General features: G+C 35.9%; 1 protein-coding gene across 1 annotated transcript in view; it reads right to left on the minus strand.

Moving 5' to 3' along the window:
• Positions 1-883: 883 nt before the first annotated feature.
• The window catches only part of LOC136419566 (potassium channel subfamily K member 17-like), a 78723-nt gene continuing 56669 nt past the window's right edge, over positions 884-22937 (minus strand). Inside the window, exons 2-10 of the mRNA XM_066406020.1 lie at positions 21428-21590; positions 21167-21367; positions 20182-20505; positions 4129-4282; positions 3931-4076; positions 3698-3869; positions 2013-2230; positions 1758-1955; positions 884-1700 (exon numbers count right to left, since the gene is read on the minus strand). Of these exons, the coding sequence (XP_066262117.1) occupies positions 2152-2230; positions 3698-3869; positions 3931-4076; positions 4129-4282; positions 20182-20505; positions 21167-21367; positions 21428-21500 (1149 nt within the window). The 5' untranslated portion in view covers positions 21501-21590 and the 3' untranslated portion in view covers positions 884-1700; positions 1758-1955; positions 2013-2151. The remainder of the gene's footprint in view (positions 1701-1757; positions 1956-2012; positions 2231-3697; positions 3870-3930; positions 4077-4128; positions 4283-20181; positions 20506-21166; positions 21368-21427; positions 21591-22937) is intronic.

Below are 22937 nucleotides of genomic sequence, written 5' to 3' on the forward strand. Positions count from 1 at the left end.
TCTGACATGTTACATTGGCCTTTTCGTAAATCATCACAAGTGCCAGATTGACTTCTATCAGCTGATATTTAGTCGATCTGATTAGTTGACCATTACTGCAGATAAATCAGATTGCTTGAAAATCATGATCATTTTCCCTCCTGGTAGGGTACCTTGTGACTTTGTAATTGATGATGTTAGAGAAGGAAAAATTGCATATATTTTTCATACGCATACAAGAAAAATGAAGATTTCAAGGTTACCAACAATTCTCCCGTAACACTTACAATTTCCATTCCGACATCTTCAGGCAATTTCAAACGATCATAATTCCTTTGAACGACCGCCTTTGCTGATTCTAGCAAGTTATCCAATTGTTGATTCTGCTCTGTTTTTGCAGGATATGAAAGTATGGGCCTAAAAATTCCGAATAACAGGAGAGCTAGGATGTAATCCATGGTGACGTTCAAGAGACGTTGCAACAATTTTAATTATTGAATACTAGTGATGATTTAAATCTTTCATAAGATAGTAGTTTATAAGATATTAGATATGGTATTTAAGTATGATGTGCGTTGTGTTTATTTTTCCTCGGAAAGTCAAGTCGAGAGGAATATTGCGCGTTGAGAACTATGTACAAGTGGATGGACAAACAAATTAGGGTCTGATTTTTTAATTTGAGAAGTGGGACCTACACAACGTCAAAGTGACGTATATCTGCTGAGGTTAGATTCTTTCGATATTGGCGTCATTGAAAAAGTTTTACTCTCCAAATTGGAAAATTTTTTGATGGAGAGTTCTAAAGTTCAACAGATGTAGTATTCTGCTTAGATAAATATATAGGAGTTTGATGACGAAAATCTCCTACATTTATAACAAATACGTTTAAACTTCTCCCCTCTATCGACCGACATTTTCATCAAATCCGCATCTCATGGACTGAATTTGAAAGGATTTAAAAAACCAATGCCAAAATGTACATCAGTTTATTATTGTTTAGATAAAAATTACAGTGTACAAAGAAGTTAAAAATGAATGCAAAAGGGTTGACTGATGATCATATGGAGATATCACATACTTACGTGTTTAAAATCTGTAAATGGAGGCCTTCATAGAAATATTACTTTCAGTAATGTTTTGCGACCTTTATCAGTACCTTGGTCTCTGTGCAAAAACCATAATGTTGCACCAGAAAAGAATAAGGAAGTCGTATTCATCATCAAAATGATTCATTTTTGATAACATGTAATATAAAAAGGAAACTTATGTACTTTTGATCTTCCTCATCTTCTTTAATGCGCTGGGTTTGTTCTTTCTCTTTACTATTAAAATTTTTGGCACGTTTGTTCTAAATCGAAATTAAACTCTTTAAAATTGTCAATACTCAAGAACCCACACGCAATATACAAAAATGTACACCTCATGTAGCGCTGACTAATTGGAGACCGGTTCCGAATTCTCCCCATTACTGCTGCTCTCCTGATCCAACAACACCGTCAACTATAACTTGTCCTGTTTCAACGTAAAATCGAGCACTTTGCAAATATCACAGTCCTGCTCCGTGTTACACGAACAGTTGTCCTCACACCGCTTCAAGTCCTCGCATATCTTAAAGTTCTTGAACGCCCTCAGCTCCTTCTTGACGCTTTCCAGGTTCAAGTCCTTGGCTAATTGCTATCCTTTTTGTCACATGAATACATCGGGAAGGTCTGAAGCTGCTCCTATTTTTATTTATGAGCCGTAAGGACATTGTGAAGAGAATAATAGTTAATTATTACCTATCCTGGCAGCCATTTCGTCCTCGAACGTGACCATTTTTTCCTTTTGTTTTGAAGTTGTGGTGGTAGGCGGTTTCTTAGAGGCTCGCACGGTTAAAGGGAGAAAATTGGGGATTGTCGGGGATTCCGTACCGGCTACTGATAGGTCGAATTCGCTCATGCTGCGAGGAACGAAGTACTCGATGAGGGGTTCCGCACCTAAAAATTCACAATTTTGGATTTTATGGGAAACCTGACATCGGAAATTTGGCCTACCAATTCCTGCTGCAGATCGTCTAGCAGGAGTGTTTCTGTGGAAATTACTCTTCCTTGGCAAACTATTGTGATGGAGGGCTTGAGGCGATCGCCTGACGTCCATTTTGGAAGGGGCTGCGCCCTCCGTAGTGGGTCTTTGTCAGGAATCAGGCAGCACCATTTCCGATTCCTCCTCTTTAGATTTTTTTGGAGATTTCGAGCAAGATGTTCCAATATACCTAAACAATACGGTATTGATAAGTACCGACCCACTAGCAAAACAAACTGCTACAATATGATTTTGAAAGAAAGTCCATATTGAGTCTGGCAAAGATTACCTTGAACCCAGATGAAACCTTCAAAAATGATGATGAATGTCGCGAGTTTTCTCTAGAATGCACAATTAAGCTTTTTGTATAAAACTCCAAGAAAATCTTTTAAATAAATTAAATTGGCGAAGGTGTACACTAAAAATTCCTCAAAAATCCCCCAGAATAATTAATCTAGGGTGCTATGAATGAGTTTTAACAATGTTGCGTCGTTAGCGTATTCCATTGTTTTGTCAGCCATTACTGTCATCCGCAGTTTTCCGTGTGAAATTCCAATTCCAGAATCGACAAAATCACTTAATATGAATCAAAATTATGGAATTGTGATGTGCTACAAGTGTGTTCTCTATTCTATGCTGAAATTTTGGAATGTCTATGTAAACGTATAGTTAAAATTCGGAATATTGTGTAGTATACCGTGCTCATGTCACATACTTTACGTGCCCATTTACGGAAAAGGGTGTTCTAGAAATTGATATTGCTGAATAGCTGGATAAAATTTGGAGTTTTAGCCTCAGTTTAGGAAGATTTCGATAAATTTGGATCCTTATTCCCGATTATTTTAACAAAATGTCATGACAATGTCTATGTATTTGAGCGTTTTAGTGTATCTATTATTTTCTTGGGACTAATAATACAATAAAAAACAGAGTTTACGAGGCTAAATCCTGTTTTTTTACATGCTCGTAATAAAAAAATTCGTTGAATTCTTCACTTGACTACCTGTCTCCGTCCGGAATTGATGCTTCTTATCAATCGTTCGTGTGTGCAGGAAAAGTTTTCGCATGTTTCGCACCGTGTCGAGTGTCGGTAAGTGAATAAAATGTTGATTTTATTTAATTATCGCAGTTTCGACATTGAAGTTTTGCTTCAAACGCCAAAAATTCACGGTTTCCGCGTTGAAGTTCACGTTTAAAATACCATTTCTATATCTTAAGGGTAATGCAGCTGGGACTTTCCTATAAACCTCGAAACCGCTCCTTGGGATATTGCCTTCACAGAAATCTCAAAAAAGTTTCATTCCAGAATAATAGCAGTGATTGTACCCGGCCATTGTGTCCTAATAATAATGAGACCACTTTTTGTCCTTGAGTCTGTAATTGAAACACATTTAGCAGGCCCAGTTTTGTGTCCATTTCCGACAAAAGGCCTTTAATGACTCGCTTTTTCGACTCCACTGTATTGAATCAAATAGTTGAATCAAACATAAATAACTGTTTAGAATGCGAACAAATATGATTTGTCACAGGGGCAAGCAAAAGGAGAAAATATGTTTAGTTTCCCTCCCACTGCCATACTTTCCATTTACTTTTGACCTCTTGGCCCATGCATATCACACACACATTTGACGTGTAAGATTAAACGAAAATATCTTACCTAAGTACAGACATAACTCGTTCCTGCATTAAGCTGAAACACATGGCCACTAAAGCCATTCCTGTGAGGATATAGGCAGAACAGGCACAGAAGGAAATATCTTCGGCATTCTGTCCTGGGAGCAAATCACCAAATCCTATAGTCCCTAGGCTAGTGAAACAGAAATAGCTCCCTGTTAAAGAAAAAAAAGTCTTATCTTCACGCTGCAAATATCTTCTGTATAGTTTACCTACCTTCCAATAAGGACCAGTTTTCCAGACGATGAAACAGCATTGCTCCAGAACAAATGTATGCTAATACAATTAGCAGGCATAGAAGTACTGGTACTCGTACATTATTGGAACATGCACATTGTTGTTGTTGAGGTTTTTGAGGGGTGCTAAGATTTTGGAAAAATTCTGCTTCAGATATTTCAGCATTATTCGACTTACGTCTTGCAGAATTTGGCATAGAGTCTTCGAAAACTTCTGGCTAAAACATCCCCCGTTGTAGAAAGATAGAGCAGCATTAGGGGTATTCCTATTAAGGCATAGATTATGGTGACGAGTTTACCCCATGGTGTTCTTGGGGCTACCGATCCATATCCTGCAAAAAATATTTTGTAAAAACTTTATTTAACAGGGGGAAGTCTGATCATAAATTATTCTCATTTGGAAATGTACGGAGACTTGCGACAATTTCGATAATAATAAGGCAAAAATATCTTTCTCTCATTTACCACAAGGGATTTTATTCAATTTTTACATCCTACTTGCAGTTCCAGCATAGTAGCTGATTCAATATTCACATTTCCGATCCAAAATTCATAAACCAAATTGCCTGTTATTGTAAAGCAACTATTTACTAAAATTACGTATTATATTATATAAAATCCCCAAACAGTTGTTGCATGTTCATGAAATAACGTCCATTAATTTGAATTCAGTTATGACTAATTAATAAACTCGAATGAAAAATAAAAGAGTCCGGGATTGAACGGTAGGTAATTATTATTGGACCCGAAATCGTAAATTAGTCCGGGTTTTTCAGGGATAAATTTAAAAACACAATGTAAAATGTATGAACAATCGGGTGAGCATTCAGCAATATCGAAATCGGTTATTTCTTTCAATTGAATACAAAAAATGTGATCATGGAAGTTTTTTTTTGTTTTACAAGCAGTCAAATATATGAAATAATGTTGTTTTGTTAGTTTGTTTGATGCGAAATTAAAATGAAAATGTTAGTATATTTGAAATAGAGAACATGGATCATCTTTGTGTAGAAGAATGGTGGCAGACTTTTGGTGTTTTGTGAAACTTGAAACTGCCAGTTAAAGTTATTCAAAACTTTCATCATATTAGATCAATTTGACAACAACAAAAATTTTTGGAAATTAACCAAATAATTGTGAATTCGTCAGAATATCTCTCGTTTTGACTGACATATTTTCCATCCATATAACACAAGTACTATCAACGTCAACTGTCTCATACTTTATAAAAAATATATAACAATATAATATAATAACACACAAATAAAAAAATATAAATTTTGACTGATCCATGTGAAAAACATAAGAATTATTCGCTTTTAAAGGTGCTACATTGTAATATGAATCCCCCTTATACACAACCCAAACAAGCAGTTCCGCAATTCACGTAACAGATAGGTTGTTTACTCGGTCTCCATTTCCGATTTCAATCTCAAAGACGTGACGTATAGCATCTGATGCATCTATTCCAGAAATTGTTTCCATATTTACGATCCCCCTTGCACGTACTCAACAAACCCGCTTTCTAAGACATGTTGTCTTGTTCCGATGTTAGTTCTGCATCCTAAAATGCTTTGCAGAGGAATTTACAATTCCGCGTGACGACACCGAAAGGCCTTTGTTTGCAACCCACAATATTTTGTTACCTCTTCGTCGCTTACATGACAAATTTCACTTGAAAGAGAAACAATATGAGTGAGCACAGAGTTTTGATGCCATGAAAAATTGGAACAATCGAACAGTTTCAATTAGCCAACGAAGCGGAGAAAGTTACAAAAACTTTTATTAGCTCGGTATATCTTCTCCGCCATGTCCAGAATTTAAATATAATCTCCAGGCTATAGTTTCCAGGCCACTGATGGCTTCTAAATTTATTACTACACCAGGAAGGAAACATCTTGAAGTCTGGATGTAAAGAAAATGGATAATAAACTCATTACAGTCAACCACGAAACCCGTTGAAGTATGAAGAATAACTAGATTGGCCAATCAGCATAAATTCCGAACAATTCTATCTCTCTGAAAAGTCGGGTTGCATTGGATATTTCAAAGAGCACCAGAGAGCGGAAATTTTTACATAAAAACGCAAATAAATCAGTCTGGGGCCGAAACGCATTTCAGCGGATTTTCACCAATTGTAGCGATATCCACAGTTGTCAGGGTGCATGACTTATTTACATTTTTCCTTGAAATCCAGAATTTAGAGATTAGTTTCAAATCGCAATTTAAACGACTGATTAAAAACGGAAATGAAATGTTTCTGAAGAAGTTTTCGTTAAATTATCAATTTTACCCACATTCAATTGAAAATATTTTGTGTAACTTTTTTTTAATTGAATACATTTCATCCGTACGTAAATCATGATTTTTCCTCTAATTAGGTAGTCACATGATAAGTAACCAAATATACAAACGTATAGGTAAACTTCAGCCAAGGCCATTGCGATTTTGTCACAATGCGGATTTCATTTCTTTTTAGACCAGTTTGAAGTATGTTCTTTTCTCTTCTTTATCTTGCTAGTTGCAATTTTTTGCTATAGAAGAGAAGATTATTTATTGTAGAAGTACTTTTCAGTGGAACTGATTGTGCTACTTTTGATTCACATTAAGCTAGCAGAGCCATCTATCGTGGTATGTGACTAATTTTAGCCACGACAATAAGAAAAACAAAAGCCTACGTTCCACATTTACTTCCCATTTCCTCCACTTCTATAGTAGGGTTTCTTATGTACTTATTTATGTTGTACCTTTTGGTGCCAACAACCTTCCTAACTATAGCTAAGATTTATTGGTGTAAAAATTAATTATCTACGTGCTAAAAAAATATCCATAAATAAGAGGAAAAATGTGATGCCAGCGAAGTGCCCAAAAAAGGGTGTTTATATATTATGATGGCACATACATACATAAGCAAACACATAGCAAAAATAACGCTTCACACCAGATGGCACGATTGTTACATTGGCTTGGATGCAATAAAGCACAGTTCCCAACTCTTATTTAAACTTAAATCTAGAAGAAGTAATCGTCATAAAAACTGTCTAGACAGTTGGCACGATTGGTACTTTAACTTGGATCTAGTAAGACAGGTCTTAATAACATCTTCAGGATTTTCTTCAATTTATTAAGAAGTATTGCCAAATTATTTAGACCCAGTGAAGTTTTTTTAATGCGTCATTGTGTTTAACACGATTTGACAGATTAATACCTGTCAGTTCAGTCAGATATTGATTATCACCTTGGACTTTGAATTGATTTTTTAAAATTCATAAGTAATTTAAAATCAAATGTCTGTTGCGCTTTGGCATACCTAATTCACAGCTGAGTACTGTCAAGTGATTAATATTAGTTTCGGATTCCGACAGCAGATAGCGGGCGCTTATCTGGAATCACGAACTGCGCAGATTTAAAAGTTCAGGGCAGGAAAATGAGAATTTCATTGGGCTTTAGAGGAAATTAAATGGATTAATTTAACTTTGCTTGCATTGGTAGCAGTCCAATACTCATCTGCATAGTTAGATAAACAAATAAATAAAGCGCAGGCCTGTATCTAAACTTGCGAATAAATTTCTCTATAGACAAATCGTGATCGGAAAGTGATCACTTCCCATTCTAGAATTCCACACTTTTGTCATATTATTATGGAGTTTCTGAAATATAAGGTCATAAAAATTCTCCGCTGGTTCAAAAGAGTGCAGTTTCAATAATTCCCAATTTATGAGGTTAGAAGCCTTATGAATAAATCTTGTCAGTATGGAGGAACGAGTTCATATATTTAGCTTAATGTACTAGATAACCGAGAATAGAAGCAATATGAATATGAAAGAGAAGCATTTACCATTAGCTTTAGAATGTATTAGAAAGTTTAATTATTTAAACCGATTTTGTTTCTTGATATCAACTTTAATTTCCATAAAACAGATATTTGTGACAAAATTCGTACTCAAATATCCAAATCTACATGGGACTTACACTTTTTTAGTTTATATGCCTTAGAATATAATTTCAATTTTTTTTAAATTGAAGAATGAATTGATAAATTGCTATTTAAGATGAAACTTTGCCCCTTTTTTGATATATTGCACCTCTTGGATAATTCCCAGAAACTCTGTAAATGCAAGTCTTATGGTACAATTTTTAATTGAACTATGTATATTTAATAACGTGCAGATTTTTAAGCATCAAGAATCTTTAAAAAGGGCCTAAAAAGACGAAATTTTCACACACTCTGAACGTAAAATGGCATAAAATACATGAATTAAAATAGACGTAAAATTGAAATTCTAAAAATTTATATTTTGGAGAGTCTTGTACCTCCCAGTGCATTTTTTAAGCAAGCAACTAAACGAGTTGTTAGTTACTTACATAAGTGGAATATTGTAAAATATCTGATGTGACGCTGACCCGGTTGAAATAGCCAAAATTCTGTTGTCCTGGTGGAGCGTGACCTGAAGCGTGGACGATCCTTCTGGTAAGATCGAAGTGTGGTAATTCCACAAAATGGCCGCCAAGAGATGTAGTTATGGACTGGATAATCACGTTCGGGTCACCCTGAGTTTGCAGTCTTCGAGGCACTATTTCGTGCAAAAATAACCAACAACCCTCTAATGCAACTATAGCTAAGGTTTATGGGTAAAAACTAATGATTTACGCGCTAATATCGATAAAAACAAGCAATAACGCGAGAGAGCAAGAGGCCCGCCATTTCATAAGACCCATCGTACTACCAAACTCCCCAAAGGGGGTGTTTGTTCCCTTGGCAACAAACAAAATAAAAGACTATTTACATGGCGCGGTTGCCACGTTGACTTGGGTATAATAATTGTGTCTTCCTTTGTCTTTAAATTTTGTTAATAAACTGCAGTTTTAATGCACGAAATTATATTGCATTTTTTGTCGCAGTTCATCTAGAAACTATAATTTTGGCGCCTGCTTCAAATTTATAGTCGGATTAAAGCTTAGTGCTTTCGCAGAGACCCTACAAATTAATTTGGTGTTCTCACATTTTAATTCCGAATAGCCCCCTATCCATTCATCGACAGTTGGTTTAACTTTGGACATAATGTTAAATATTAAGTAACTAATTGTTGATGGCAACATGCACCAAGCGCGAAATACTCGTACAAGAATTTTTCTGTGGTTTAACAGCAGCATCACAGCCCCAAATTATGGTCTATTTGTTTTCGAGATAGACACGATCAAACTAATAATAAACGCGTCATCCACCACGTGGCCAGCCGCGGATTGGTCTACATTTGCAGGTGGCGAATCGTTTTTACAGGGTTGCAATTAGTTTCATTTTCGTTGCTTTTGTACGTATCTGTATGCATATTATTAATTTTTACTTATTGTTGTTTGTGACTTGTTGACATCCTCAAATGTTCCAATTTTTAATTTATAAAATTATATTAGCAATAAGTTCATACATATGTTGTCCTTTATTACATTTTATAAGAGCCTAAGTGCGGTCTTGTTCAATAGTTTTCCTATCGCTATATGTGTGCGATTTATTGCTGACGATACACAGAGTGTTAATTTCTGGAGCCGAGCGATGAGAATCTCGGTAATCATAAAAGATAGGAGGTTGGAAAAAGAACTCAAAAAACCGGAAAATCAGCACAAAAAATTACAGGAATATGTTTTTTTTTGTTCAATTTTGTTCGTTCTAATTCATGTTCGTATATGTATTTTCGAAATAACTTTACCATAAAAAATAATGCATGGTATATCTGCTAGAAATGTGGGCTTTAGTTATTAAAACAGAGAAGTTTGATGATTTTCCGGGAAAATTGCCCCTGTTATCAGATATTATTTCATTTCAACCACAATATTTAAATGAATCCGAGGTTCGTAGAAGCGTATATATGTAATTTTTTAATATTACAAAATATTTTAGTGGTAAAACATGGTTAAAAGCACATCATAATGCTAACTGCAATAAACAAGTAACATCAGTACTATAATAATTTCAGATTGCCAACTAGAAAGGAGAACTAATAATGGCTGGAATAAGGGCTGCATTTAACCCTGAAATGGCGAATTTAATAAAGCGAATAAACTCTTGTGAATCCGCAATGTTTTGTAAGCAAAAAATTACGGGTCGAGTTCCAGTAAATTGAACTGATTCGTCGGAACCTATTTTGTGTAATTTGCCGCAATCCGGGATTTATAGTGTGATGAAAAATTCAATTTTCTTTCTATCGGTTTGTGAATTTAATCCATTCACAAATCTGATCCAGTAAATGACAGAATGGTCTCTTAGTTTCAATGGAACTTGCAAGTAGTATTTCCAAACTATACGCGGCAAAAATGCAAACCATCGAAACGTATCTGAAACGTAGTCGGCAAAATATAACTGTATGAGACGTTTATGGAGATTGCCAAATACCTCCCAGGGATTTATGGGTCGAATTACCATTTAAGATTGAATTTTTTTATCTGTTATATACTATATGATTGATTATAGAATAATAAAAGCAAATAAATAACCGTTTTCATTGGCAATCATGTTCCATTCGTTACAAATACAAATTTCCTTAGTGGTCGTGGAAGGAAAGGACAAAAATACGAAACAACTGAGAAATAATAAGTGAATATTGTTTTATTTTCTGAGGTAATAAATAAAATCTGGACATATCTGGAAGCGTCTAGGACATATTTTATAGGACGTCCACAGAAAATAAATTTCCTCGGTAAATAATGATCCATCCAAACGGGAGAATCTATTATTGCTCGTTTTTACCACGTTTTGTAAATTCTCCTCATTAAAACTGTTGCAAATAATGGCCTAGAAAGGTTTTTGATTAAACGAATCACAATAGAGTTTGTTAGCATATAAGAAGTTAGAAAAATATCTTCGCTCCGGTTATATTACTTTTTGCTGACAGGGTAAGGTCTCTGGAGAAAAATATATTTATTTTCTTTGGGCATGTAGGTTTTTGCCGAGAGGACAAAATTCCTATCGGGAGGGATATAAAAATTCATGTTAAAAAGATAGAGAAAAATAATGATAAGCAAATCCAATAAACTTAGAAAATTACTAGTAGGGTACATAGAGGATCTAAAAATGTCTATTGGAATAAGACGCAATACACACAATGTAAACCAAGCGTACGCGTTGCCATTTCATAAAGCACGAACGTTACATCTGGCAATTGCCCAATCACAATTTGCGCTTCGAGGGCGTTTATGCGAAGAGCATTCCGGTCATTCGGACCGAATAAATGAACTTCGATGGAAACTTACGCATGTAAAATTCATGTAATGCCGCTAAATTACGTCCGCTACAGAAATGCAAACCAGCTGCTCCCCAATGAAACCTCTCCATTAAATTGCAAGTGACCGTATCGAGCCTCGATGCCCAGACGCAATCTAAAATGCAAAATTCTAAACGTAAAAATGTATGAAATGGAAATTGAAATGCGGCGGTGCTCGCATGTGCTAAAGATCCAGTCTTTTTCCGGCAGATTGCACATGCATGAGGTGTGGCATGGCCGTATTTTCTGCTATATACTGGGAGAATTAATTTAAAAATTGTTTCTCGGGATGATATTTGCTACTTTAATTTTTTACTGGCCTTTCACAAGCAGAAACACAAGTCTCTCTGGTGGCGTTCAAACTCCCACAACACTAAAGTGCATTTTTCGGAAAAATAAACATAATTCCGTTCTAAAACGATCCAAGGGAAATTTTATCGCGGCAGTTTAATGTACATTTTCATTTTATACTCCCGGAGAGTACTTGGCTCAAGCCACTTCATAAGGAGAGATTTATTTTTGCTGGAAAATTGTATGGCGCAGTTTAATTTCGCGATTTTTTGCCATTTATTAGTTTTTTTTATGGATGTAGATGAAAATAGCTACAGGTAATGAAAACATTGGGGGGTTAGTTGAGCTTCAATTCACCGTGTCCTTCTCGCTTTAATTATCAGATGTCATCATATAGTTGATGGAATTTCCAATTCACAGGGTTATCGTTGATATATAACAACGACCGCTATCTGACGGAACAACGGCTTTGATATATCATTTCATCATAATTTCATTAGTCGCTATTTGTGTTATCTCTGGCATAGGCCATTTTACAACACGATTCTGTTTCTAATTCAAAAAAAGTCTTAACCAAGTTCTAAGGTCCATTATTACAAAGACACCCAGAAGTCCTGAAGCTGACTTTTCACAATAACGCGGGATCAATTCAGGCATAATTAAATAGCAAAACTCGCACTACTTAAAATTAATGTTTGCTTTGTTATTAAACGTTGCAATATGGCGACAACATAATTTATCACAAAGTTCCTTAATTTTCAACGGCGTTTTAGCATCGTCGAGTTTCTCCAGAGATCGCCCTCCGAAATTAAATTACACCTCCGAGAATTCACTTTCAATACCGCCCGATTTAAACAGGGATTGCGGCCGTTGTAAATTAAGTTATGCTCAGATTGGTAATTTGATACCAAACATTGGTAAATACAATGTTATTCACAAAGATGGCCGCCTAAATATGCGACTCCATCTAGCGACGCCCTTTTGAATCTCAGTAACCGAATAATGTAAAACTGGACTTTACCCTTTACCCTTTACAACTGTATATGTAAATTCGAAGCAGTAAAATCTATCGAGTGAGTCGAGATTTAGCGTTTTATTGCCGATCCGGGTTTTCGCAAAACCAAGATTCCCTGGAACGTCAAACTTACACGAAAGTCCCCCATAGACTAGTAGTAATATCGAATAATATGGCATCAAAAGTTTTAATAGGATTATGTTATTATGTTAACGACGTTACCAAAGTTTGAGACTTTACTGTGGAATCATTTCGATGTTGTGTCATGTAATTATGATAAGATGCACGGGAGTGGTTTTGGGTAAGTAATTTTAGGCAGTAATACTAATATCAAATAGATTTATCAACATAATTAGTTATATCGAATGTAGTAATGCTCTACACTCTACTTACAGTACATTAAGATACAAGTTTGATAAGACAGCGCATTAGTGCACAGATTTGTGTTGAGTTGGCAAGGAACGAGTGCGCCAATATCTTTACGAAACGCATATCTATATTGTTCCTTAATTGAAGTCAAATGCTTATAAAAACAAATTAAAAATAATTATAAATATGGGGCATCTACTGACTCTAAGATTCTCGTAAGTTAGCTTCACAACACTTTAGAAAAACAATTTACTTTTCTGTTCGACAATAGATCAATTGCAGCCTACCCAACAGGGAAAAAATAACTATTGTAAGACGGTAATTTATCTCATAATCAAACTGTTAGATGTGCGCATATGGAGCTACAGTATATTAAATTTAAACTCGTGCACTTTAAAATTTTCTAATATTTCATTCCCTGCTGTTAGCTAAAGATTTATTTAAATTTTTCTGTGTATATTTCATGAAGAATGGTCAAGGACGATAGGATTTTATCAGAAATTCGTGCGATTAAATATTTGCAGGCGAAACAATACTTTTTATAATTTTTTTTTATCAAACTGAAATTCGTATACCGTGGATTCATAACTAATAAATATGTTTTGAATCTGTTGCGTAATTCCAAATTTACTTTATTACATTCCGGTGAAGTTTTAACGAAATTGCAAGTGTAATAATTGACACCTTTAGAGCAATAGGACGTCAGAGGGGCCAAACAAGTTTAACAAAGAGAGGGTTGGTGATTCATTGTCATAAACTTGAAAAATCATACTAGGAAATCGGAAAAATTATTGATAGACCATATACCACAGTAGAAAGAATTAGAAAACGTTATATTCTTAATCATTAAATAAAAAATAAAATTAGGAAATCTTCAAGAAGATTTTTATAATAGTAAGTAAGGTGAACGTTGGATTCCACACAAAATTGTAGAAAATTCAAAATTATTTGCTTTAAAATTGGCAAAATTAAAGAAGAAAGCTAATTTCCAAACAATTAGAAATTTATTGCACAAAAACAACTTTCGTGGGAAAGTGGCATGAAGGAAGTCATACATAAGGAAGGCAAACAGAATTAAACGTTTTCAATTTTCTTAAGAACACAGAGACAAATATATTTTATCTAGGAACAAAGTGATATTCACGGACGAAACCAAATTAAACATTTTCGGTTTGATGGAGTAACTAGAGTATAGAGAAAACCCAACTAAGCATTAAAATTCAAGGATTTGCGAAGAACTGTAAAATACACAGGTGGCGGATCCTTAATGGTATGAGGTTGTATATTTGCCAAAGGTCCTGGTGACCTTTATTTTATTGATGGCAGTATCAATCAAAATGTTTAACGTAACATCTTATAATCTTAAGCAAAGTGCTGAGAAGTAAAAAATAAAGGATAGTTTTATTTATTATTAAGAAAATGAAAAAAATTAAAACTTGATTGTTATGTAAATGCCCCAAAGTCATGGAATCATCTGCGCAAAGTCCTGACCTCAATACAATTGAGCATTTATGACACCATTTGAACGTTCCTGTTAGAAATCATGAAATTTCTAACATTATACTATCCAGTTTAAGAGATGCAATTGGTGGTAAGGGATTATCAGCCAAATACTAATTCCAGTTTGTTGAAATTTCTGTTTTTGTTTTATATTAGTATAGGAGTTTAAATTTGACTACCAAAAATAAAGATATTTGACTTTTCCGCATAAAATATATTCTTAAGAGTTTTTCCTTTTAAGAACTTTTTCGGTCTTGACCATTCGTCCCCAAATATGTCTACGTAGAGAAATTTAAATAAATTTTCAAATGACAGAAAATATTAGAAAATTTTAATGTATGCATGTTTCAATTTGATATACTGAATAATCATTCCGGATTAGAAAAGTATTTTTCTCACGGTCTCCTAGAATAGTGGTGGCTTTGATGCTTGTGAAACGGCACAGACCGATGAAAGCGAAGAGTTTTTAAACAACTTTTTATAATTTCAGTTTTTCATGACGTCTATTTCTTGGCAAAAAAGATTATTTTCATATTCCACTAAAACACAAATAAGCTTGAATTTAAGCTGAAACAAACTCTGTGCTTTTTAAAGATCTTTGCGACTATTAAAGTCCTCATATATACATATAAAAGCGGAGCAAACACACTGGAAATTCATTGGTTGAAAGAAGCCTTGGCCCCATGTTTGCTGTCAGATCTTCTAAGAAGGATTACAGCCAGAGACTCGCATCTAAGCCTATTGTTCTAGTTGTCAGATTATATTATTAGAAGGATGTAATGGATCGTTCTAGAATGGGTCAAGATTGACTGATATTTTATGATAATCAAGATACTTCTCATGATATAACTTTCCTCGTTATATTCGATTCAAGTTTGATTTATGGACACTTCGGAAATGTGTCGCTTCAAATGATATTTGCCGCTGATGCCTATGCGATTTTTGACCGGAATTAATGATCTCGTTGTAATACGTAACCGTGAAACAGGACCATTTTATGGGGTAAAATTTGCCCCCGCGACTGAGTATATTGTGTAATTTGTAGCTGGCATAAATCCCTGCTTCTACATAACATTATATCCCGTGGAATATTATAATGCGGTGCCAAGATTTGTTTCAATTTCGTGGCAGTTGTTTATTCACCCATGAAACGTAGAAGTTTAATTAAATGTTGTGATAACCCAGAGGAACATTTCAGCAAGTATCGTCTATTTTCCTTAAGGACCTTTCTTTAAAACTTTATAACAACTAGCCGTGGGAGTTTAAAAAGAGCTCTAACAAATATTTGGGAAGGATATATAGGATATTTGGAATGGTTTTCTCTAAGTATTGTCAGAAATTCTCTCGCAATAGGAAATACGATTACAGACGCTTCCTCTCCAAAGGTGAAACATCTTAACAAAGCACAATTGGCACGTGAACAAGGAAAACGAGAAGTTGCCTCGCGTGGCTACAGTGAAGGTTGTTATTTTCTCGTTTATCCACGACTATGTCTTCTAATTTCCAACAATTCTTACCTGGAAAAACATGGAAGTCCTAAAACGTGTTTCAAATTTCAAATTTTTAACACTAGAAGGTCCAATACGGGCCTTGCCGTATGCAACGGCAACTAGTAATGGACGCCGATATCCAAGGCAATCTATGATTTTACATAAGAATTTTTATCTAAAGAGAACACCAATTAGACACTGGAATAATTAAGTCACGTGATTCGATTGGGTAATTTGTAGACGTTATTGGCCTGTCTTATTAGACCCAAGTCAACGTGGCAACCACGCTATCCGATGTTGACAGTATTTTGTTATTTGTTATTAAGGGAACAGCACCCCGTCCTGGCGGGCTTAGGTAGTACGACAGGTCTTGTGAAATCGCCGGCCGCTTGCTTAGTCTCGTTATTGCTCGTTTTCGTCGATATTAGTGCGGAAATCATTAGTTTTTATCAATAAACCTTAGCTTTGTTGATTATTTTTACACGAAACGGTGTTTCTGAGACCGCGATCTCAGGGTAATTCGAACGTAATGATCCAGACCATAACCGCATATTTTGGTGGCTGTTTTACGGACACTTCGGCCCTGCCAGAAAGTGCATCCACGCTTCAGGACACGCCCCATGGGAAGCACTACTAATGTATCTGTTGGCCCCTTCAACCAGATCGACATCTCAACACTTCCTATCACTGTAAGTTATATACATATACATATATATTTATTTATAAGTGGAGCAGGATTACTAAAATTGGCAAGAATGTTCCATACTTTTAATTAATTTCAGACTTCAATAATTAAATTTAATTCAAGTTTAAGTTCTTGATATAATTTACAAGTCAAATTAGGTATCTACATACTTAATTCTATTAATGTTTATCTACTTACGATGCCGTAGAAGCAGCTTAGCTGGTATTACGATAACAAACTTGTGATAAATACATATTGAGCAGAAGTTTTTACATGTTGAGTTGTGATTTCCTCTTTTGATTCCCGCAGTTTTTTTCATGTTTGCCTTTGGTTTTATAAAAACCTTAAGCGCGGGCACCAACCCCTTTAATGTACATATTTATTTTATTTGACTCTAAGGCCCCCACCCAAAAAATCTTCTCTTCCTTATTCTTCGTATTTATCGATATTAGCATGTGAATTATTAGATTTTACCATTAAACTCTAGTCAGAAAGATTGCCGGTTATTTTTGCATGAAGCCGTGTGCGAACTCGGGACGATCCGAAAGTGATTATCCAGTCCATAACTATCTTGGAGGCCATTTTGCGGAATAATCCCACTTTGGCCCTATGAGAAGGATCATATACGCTTCAGGTCACCCCGAACTAGAAGCATAACGTGTTTGTTGGTCCTTTCAACCGGTTAAAGAGTGCACTGGCACAGTGGTGGAAATTGATAATTTTCACAAAAAAATTTGTCTGTAAAGCATTCTCCTTGGTATGATATATGATTTTCTCGTCTGACAACATATAATAAAGATAGATGACTTCAAATCCAAGGCACTTTCATGATTGACATTTTCAGTGTTGAAATAATACAGCCAAGTCTGGTGGTGACTGGCGGATGCAAAGTTCATCGAAGATACTAATCATCGCTGAACAGCCATAAACAATCAAAATGCCTGTCGATTAATGACACAAATTAAAATGAAAAATTAGACGACCCGCCAGTGAAGAGCCCAGCCGATTATATGCGAGGATTGATATTCGCACAGCATTGGCGAACCACGAACAAGTTTAATTTTTAACAGCCTATCAACTTAAAGACATAGCGATTAAGTAAGTTAATCACTTCTGAGAGTTCGTGTTGAAACTGAAAATGCCCACACATCTTTAATTAATTTGTTCTAATTGACTTTACTTGTAATAACTAGAGTAATCAACCGTTAAATGCAGCTCTCCTGGTCCTCATAATAAACTCGTGTTTAAATGTAATGCCTCGAACGCATTGTTTCCTGGAGAAGCCCGGATATTATACCGAGACTGGCGTTGCATATAATATTTCCGCAATATAAAAGCCCACAAGTCTTTTGAAAGTTGCATACCTACCAGATCACAGATGTGAATACGAAAAAGCAGACGGAAATACGACGGCCCTAATGCATAAGTATCATATCCGTGATGACATACATATTTCTATGATCGCACAGCCGGAATGCAATCTCTTGCATAGCATTTTCGTGAAGTTGGTGTCAACGAGAGAAATTGTTGGAGAAATATTGTGTTTTCCAGATATTATAGATCTTCCCTTATTGCTATTTGCTTTTAATCGACACATCAGCCAAAGCACACATTTCTCTTTAAAGGAGTTATTAAAACTTATCGACAGGTTCTAAAGTCCCCCCACAGAATGAAAGAAAGTTCACAATCCCTTTCGAACTTCCAACTTCATTGAAGGACCTGTAATTTACTGAAGATGAAAACTGTGTTTCTCAGTTTTCTTTTATGTCGAAAGATGACAGTTAATATGTTTAGGTAATCTTCAATTAGTAAATCAACCCGGAAAGCCAATGTTGTTTCTAGGTAATCCGAACATCTGCGATAATGGAGCGTCTTATTTATTTGCAAAACGTAATCTGGATTCAGAGTGTTTACGCAGATTTTCCGATTTAAAGGCAAATGCCAGAACACAGAGAAATGCATTATAACGAGCCACTTGAAAATTTATTAATAAAGGTACGGAAAATTTCTATATAAACTTATTACTCAATTCCAATAATTCCATTTGCGAGAGGGAAACTGAAGCGGGAAGTACTTCTATGCTTATTAAAGAATTGACCTTTTTAGCTGAGAAATCTATAGCATGTCCTTGCTTTATTAAGCTTATTTGTCGAAATTTGAAGAATTATGTTCCTCTCGCGTCATTTTTCATCCCATCAAGATATTCCGGTATCCCAAATTGGATGTTCGATCGCATCACGAAATTTCCAACGTCAGGCTTTCCTATATCCTCTCCGAACGGAACTTATTGACAAGTTCTCAAAGCCAGATTAAAATCTAGGCATGAAAAGGGTATCAATTTCTGGCACGAAGACTAAGAAAACCAATAACCGCGGAAACGGATCGGCGCCAAAGCGTGTCAAGAACTGGATGGACTTTATCCTTTGTTTCTTGCCCGGACGAAAACTTTACATTTGCTCCTTCCAGACGGTCGTTTGTTACTGTCCGGAGAGGTCATCCTTTACAAATCGGATTACGTACATAACAGGTAATTAACAGTGTGTCCCTAAAATGGATGTGCCGTAAGGGTGGTTTATGTGCGCGCGCCATGCATGGCCGAGCGTGTTAAGTCTTTTTGTGTTCGGTTATACTCGTTTGTTAGAGTTGGGAGATGCGAGGCCTTAAATACTTACTTTACACATCGCATTTAGGCACTTAGTTTGTTGTTAAAAGGAATTTATTTTAACGATCTTTAAACGAACATATCAGTACTCAGTTGTAATCTACCCTTTAAGAACGTTGGTAGATGTTTATGTGGATTTGATGAATTGATCGTTTTCAAAATTCAGATCGCCGATGGCGACATTGGAATCGAAAGATGATGACTGATAACCGGCAAAACCGAATAAAAATAATTAAAAAAATGAAAATATTGCACTGAACGCCATATTCCTATTCATTTTCGAGCAAGATTTCTACGTTGGTGCATTTGCAAGCTGAAATAGCCCGTATTTCTTCTATTTGTCTTCACTTTTCTATTACCTAACGTGGCAGGAATGTTGGAACTTGCAGTTTAATGAAATTACCCAGAAACAGCACGTTTTTAATTAAAGAGTTCCTCAAGCCTCCAGCAAAGATATTAGATTTCATGCGAGAAATGCAACGAAAAAGTCTAATACCCGGAATACCCCAATTATGGATATACTCCAGGATCCTTTGGATGCCATACAAAGTAGCGATGAAAAGACGTAACTACCGAGACTGGCATGTTAAGCGAGTAAATTTCCGCGGTTCAATTTAAGTTTCGACCAAACTCCATCTAAAGTGGCTACTAACTCGGCGAGTGGACAAAGTGATGGCTTTGAATTGTTCGATTTTGTATTCCTTGCGGGGGCGACAACATTGTTTCCTAGATTTTATAATCCTGCGAGCAGGATGCCGCGTGTAAACAACGAGAGTAATAAAACTTGATAGGATGTGAGAAATCTCGTTATATTTTGTGTTAGTGAAGGGGAAATTTAACTTCTGTAGGTGACTTTTGACGGTCCCCCACAGCTATTTGCCAAAGGGAAAGTTTCCCTTTGGGCGGAAGGCCCACAAAGGCAAGGGTTTATATTACCTCAACACAACTTTCTTTTTGGCTTACCGATAGTAGTAATCAAAGTCAACGAGTATAAAAAACTTGAGCTGAAGCTCCATTTGTGACCGTTTTGGTAGAAGATCGAGGTAGTTCCCATTTGCACATTGTAGCCACTTTCACCATTTCTGAGAGACTGAAACAACGCGTTCTGAAATACTAGCACTTCTTCGGCGGCCAATTTGGTCCAATTTTCTTTGTAGAGAATGTTCAGATCCTCGGTGATACTCCAGAGTCGGCTGACGGTTTCCGCCCTTAGGGTCCCTATTGCAGTGTTGTCAGATCGGGGGTTCAGTTTTGAAGCAGCGACGGCAGTGTCCTGGTAAAGATCACCTGAAAAAATCGTGAGTTCAAGAAGTTTTCCACCGCCGCCCCCATACTCCTAAGAAAAACCGCCGACTAAGAAAGTCCGCCGCCTTTCCTGGTCTGTCGTCCAACCTCGCCCCCCACAAGGCCGGTATTGAATACGCATACTGTGCCGTCAAAAAGTTGACTTTTTCAAATGGAATAGTCAGTATATTTTAGTTTTGCGCGTTTACTACCTCGGAAATTGATTATTTTTTGTAGGTCAATGTAGGGATTTAATGTTGTGTGGGGAGGTCTAGGCGACGCGGCGTTGTTGAGAAGACGAGGAGAATATTTCACGCAACTTGGCAATATGTATCTGTCAGTCAATTTTGTCCAATAACGTGAAGCACCGTTTAGACAAATGACTGCCGCGATGCCGCCATTATAATTGTTTTTTCCAGAACTAATTTCAGTTTATATGTATATCTTCATAATTGAGTTCCACGAACCGTCCATAAATTATTGCCGTCCCGTTGAATGGACGTGTAATAACGCGTATCCAAAAACAAATTTAACCACCCCCAAAGCATAATGGCAATAATTCGAAAATCCATTTTACGGAACTTTTAATTATGTCCCTGGGCATTCCGTCACTTTTAACGAATCGCATTGAAAACTTTGTCAATTTAGCAATATCCAACCGTACCTTCAAGGGCCATAAATATGAACGCTCCTATGATTGTGTACCCCAGAACTAGGAAGCACACTCCGAGGGTGGCGAGTATCGACGTGGACTTAGGACTTGGACATGAGTAGCAGCAGCAGAAGATTGAAGATTGTTGAGTCGAGTAGAGGTTTGAGTCTTTGTGGGCGTAACAGCATTTCTTTGCGGAAGTTCCTGGACTGCCTAACTCAAATTCAAAAAATTAGGCCGTTGTCGTACTGAAGTTGTAACTTTAATGATCACCTGGAGGGGAGGCTCTCCTGAGAAACGCGCTTTGGTACTCTGAAAACGGGGACAAATCCTGGTCTCGTATCATCTTGAAGAGGAGGCGAACTTCATACGGCGCACTACGACGCTTCGTATCACAGGCATTTAGACAGTCTAACTCCCGGCACTATTTGCCAATCTGCAACAAAACGGATTAATGTTAAACGTTGTCGGACTGTTCAAGGGCCCGAACTAATTTCCAACTGTTTGGAAGATACACAAGTTCTCTCAAAGCGATCGGTCGGCCAAAGCAGAGGCAAAACTCTTTAAAGTTAAACTTTAAAATTACGCCATTAGCACTGCATCGCTATGATTTCCGAGCTTAGATTTACTCAAAGTTTTAATGGATTAGGAGGGTCCTCTCCTAGGATTTCGCTGTGGAAGCAGGGCCTAAAAGTGCCTGGGCGTTAATGGGGATCGATACTTTCTATTTAAATCTCGACTCTGAGATGAGATAATGGAAAACACCTATTTCAAAGTTTGAATAGATAATAGTGTTATCCTCGGAACATCAAGTATACAGGGTGTTTAGTAACTTGATACATTCCTTTAAGGGAATGATAGAGCATGAGGTAAGGACTAAATTTAACCCAACTTACCTTAGTACCAAAGTCGATAATAACAAGGATAAAGGGTGTCAAAGTTGAAAAAATTAATTATATTTTCTTTAATATCTTGCGATTTCTTCCAACTAATTTTGTAAAATTGTGTATCTGGGGGTTTTTTGGGATGAGAAAAAAAGTATAATTTATTGAAGACGCTAGAAGCAATTGTTTCCGAAAAAAACACACCTAAAGCTAATAATGTAAAAATAATTTCAGTATTTATTGAATTTTTTTATGCCTATTAATATTATAGTACTTGAAAGGACCGTTGTCTGTTTCCTATGAAAATAATAGTTACTTTATTCTAATTATTTAAGGTCTTGTTGAAAGTCATTCCTCCTTCTAATACACGCACGTGTCCATTTTCTAATTTTTTCATGAGTTACTCTGGCCGAAAACGTTTGTTTAAGAGTTACGGCAATATTTAATTATATTTTAAATATTTTAGTTAGTATTAGTAATAAAAGCAATTATTATTACAATTGTTACGATAATTCAATAAATGCTGAAATTATTTTTACATCATCAGCTTTAAATGCGTTTTTCTTGGAAACCGTTGCTTCTAGAGCCTTCAATAAATTATACCTTTTTTTTTCTCATCCCAAAAAACCCCCGGATACATAATTTTTCAAAATTAGTTGAAAGAAATCATAAGATATTAAAGAAAATATGATTTTGATGACTTTTTCCACTTTGATACCCTTTATTTTTATTATTATCAACTTTAGTACTAAGGTAAGTTGGGTTAAATTTAGCCCTTACCTCAAGCTCTATTACTCCCTTAAAGGAATGTATCGAATTACCAACACCCTGTATATCAAATTGTTGCGCAAACTAGTGAAGGCAATTTACTGTTTCACGATGTTTTTTCAGTGCGGGAT

The sequence above is a fragment of the Euwallacea similis genome, chromosome 2 (assembly GCF_039881205.1).
Source record: "Euwallacea similis isolate ESF13 chromosome 2, ESF131.1, whole genome shotgun sequence".
NCBI lineage: Eukaryota > Metazoa > Arthropoda > Insecta > Coleoptera > Curculionidae > Euwallacea > Euwallacea similis.